Here is a 1,874-nt window from a genome sequence, read left to right as displayed (position 1 = left end):
ATACAGTCTCTTCAATAATTGGTGATGGAACCAGGGCTGCGGTCAAGCCCAGGCGGGGCGGGTCAGGTGGGGCAGGTTGGTGCTGGGCTGGGTGGGGCGGGGCGGGGCAGGGCTGCTGCACAGGGCTCTAGGACCCAGCTGGCGCCGGCCACGCCCTGAGGACTCCTGCCCTTCCAGCCACCAAGGTCTGGGGCCTCCAGGCTGAGCCCCATGGAGGACCTTCCCCTGGACAGCTGCAAAGAGGAGGACACGGCGCCCAGCGCCAAGGGGTGGCCCGCACCCCAGGCGAGGGTGCACTTCCGTGTGACAAGCTTCATCATGGAGGCAGGTGTCAAGCTAGGGATGCAGTCCATTCCCGTCGCCACCGCCTGTGCCATTTACCACAAGTTCTTCTGCGAGATCAACGTGGACGCCTATGACCCCTACTTGGTCGCCATGTCTGCCCTTTACTTGGCTGGCAAAGTGGAAGAACAGCCCCTGCGAACCCGTGACATCATCAACGTGTCCAACAGGTACTTCCAGCCAGGCAGCGAGCCCTTGGAGCTGGACTCCGGGTTCTGGGTGATCCCGGACAGCATTGCGCAGTGCGAGCTCCTTGTGCTGTGGGTACTGCGCTTTCAAGTCTCCTTTGAGCACCCACACAGGTACCTGCTCCACTTCCTGATTTCTCTCAAGAACTGGCTGACTCCTTACAGCTGGCAACGGACCCCCATCTCCGTCACTGCCTGGGCCCTGCTGCGGGACAGCTACCGCGGGGGGCTGTGCCTCTGGTTCCAGGCTCAGCACATAGCGCTGGCGGTGCTCCACCTGCCCCTGAAGGTCTACGGGGTCGAGGTGCCCGCCGAAGCCGAGGCCGAGAAGCCTTGGTGGCAGGTGTTTAGTGACGACCTGACCAAGCCAATCATTGATGACATTGTGTCTGATCTCAGTCGGATTTATACCATGGACACAGAGATGCCCTAAGGCCCTGACCCAGGCCTGTCCAAAGAGATGCCTGGGACGCTCGGCTGTCAGCAGAAGGCGCCACCACATCGCCGTGAGGGCAGGTCCCCAGAGCGCTGGCTGCGAGGACTGGTTTTGTGCTGCTGCTGACAGGCCTTTGAAGGCGATGGCATGCTGCCACGTTGATTCTCAGGCTTTGACTCTCCCGGCAGCCATGGTCCAGAGGGTGATGGGAGCTGCACCTCCCGCGGGCAGGAGCTTGCAGTGGGTGGCTCTGAGGCGTCCGGGTCTGCTTTTGTGCTTTGAAAGGACGCAGACTCCAGCGGAGCTTTGGGATCAGCAGAAGGAAAGTCAAAGAACGGATGGGACTGTTCCCCACTGGATTTTTTTAAAGGCCTGTTTTATAGAAACTATGAATGATTTAACATAGAGGAAATTTTAGTTTGCTTAATGAGAGATATTACAAAGCCAAAATAAACATATAATAATAATTGGTGTTGGACAAATAGCACAGATACATGCAAAAAAATTAATCTAGACCACCAAATTACACCATACACAAATATAAACTGGAAATGACTAAAGGACTTAACGGTGAGTCGGTAACCATGAAAATCTTAGGAGAATCCATAGGCAGCAAAATATCAGGCATATGTCTCAGCAATATCTTTACTGAAACAGCTCCTAGGGCAATGGAAACTGAGGAGAAAATAAACAAATGGGACTATGTCAAATCAAAAAGCTTCTGCAGAGAAAAAGAAGCCAACAAATATAACAACAACAACAACAAAACAAGGAAGTCCCCTGCCAGGGAGAAGATATGTGCCTATGTTATATCTGATAAGGACCTATTCTCCAAAATTTATACTGAACTCATCCAATTAAACAAAAGGAAGATCAACATTCCAATAAAAAAAAATGGGCATAGGACT

The 1,874-nt window shown here is 53.3% G+C and overlaps 1 protein-coding gene across 1 annotated transcript; it reads left to right on the top strand.

The window, feature by feature from the left end:
- The first annotated feature begins 210 nt into the window (after positions 1-210).
- LOC139000822 (cyclin-Q-like) lies at positions 211-963 on the top strand. Its single transcript, XM_070402834.1, has one exon. It carries the CDS (start codon positions 211-213, stop codon positions 961-963), a length of 753 nt encoding a protein of 250 aa, XP_070258935.1.
- Positions 964-1,874: the final 911 nt, after the last annotated feature.

This window comes from Myotis yumanensis, unplaced genomic scaffold (genome assembly GCF_028538775.1).
Source record: "Myotis yumanensis isolate MYYU_CA2020_CCGP unplaced genomic scaffold, mMyoYum1.0.hap1 SCAF_33, whole genome shotgun sequence".
NCBI classification, from domain to species: domain Eukaryota; kingdom Metazoa; phylum Chordata; class Mammalia; order Chiroptera; family Vespertilionidae; genus Myotis; species Myotis yumanensis.
The sequence above is the reverse complement of the archived record's forward strand: the minus strand, read 5'-3'. Positions and strand labels throughout refer to the sequence as shown.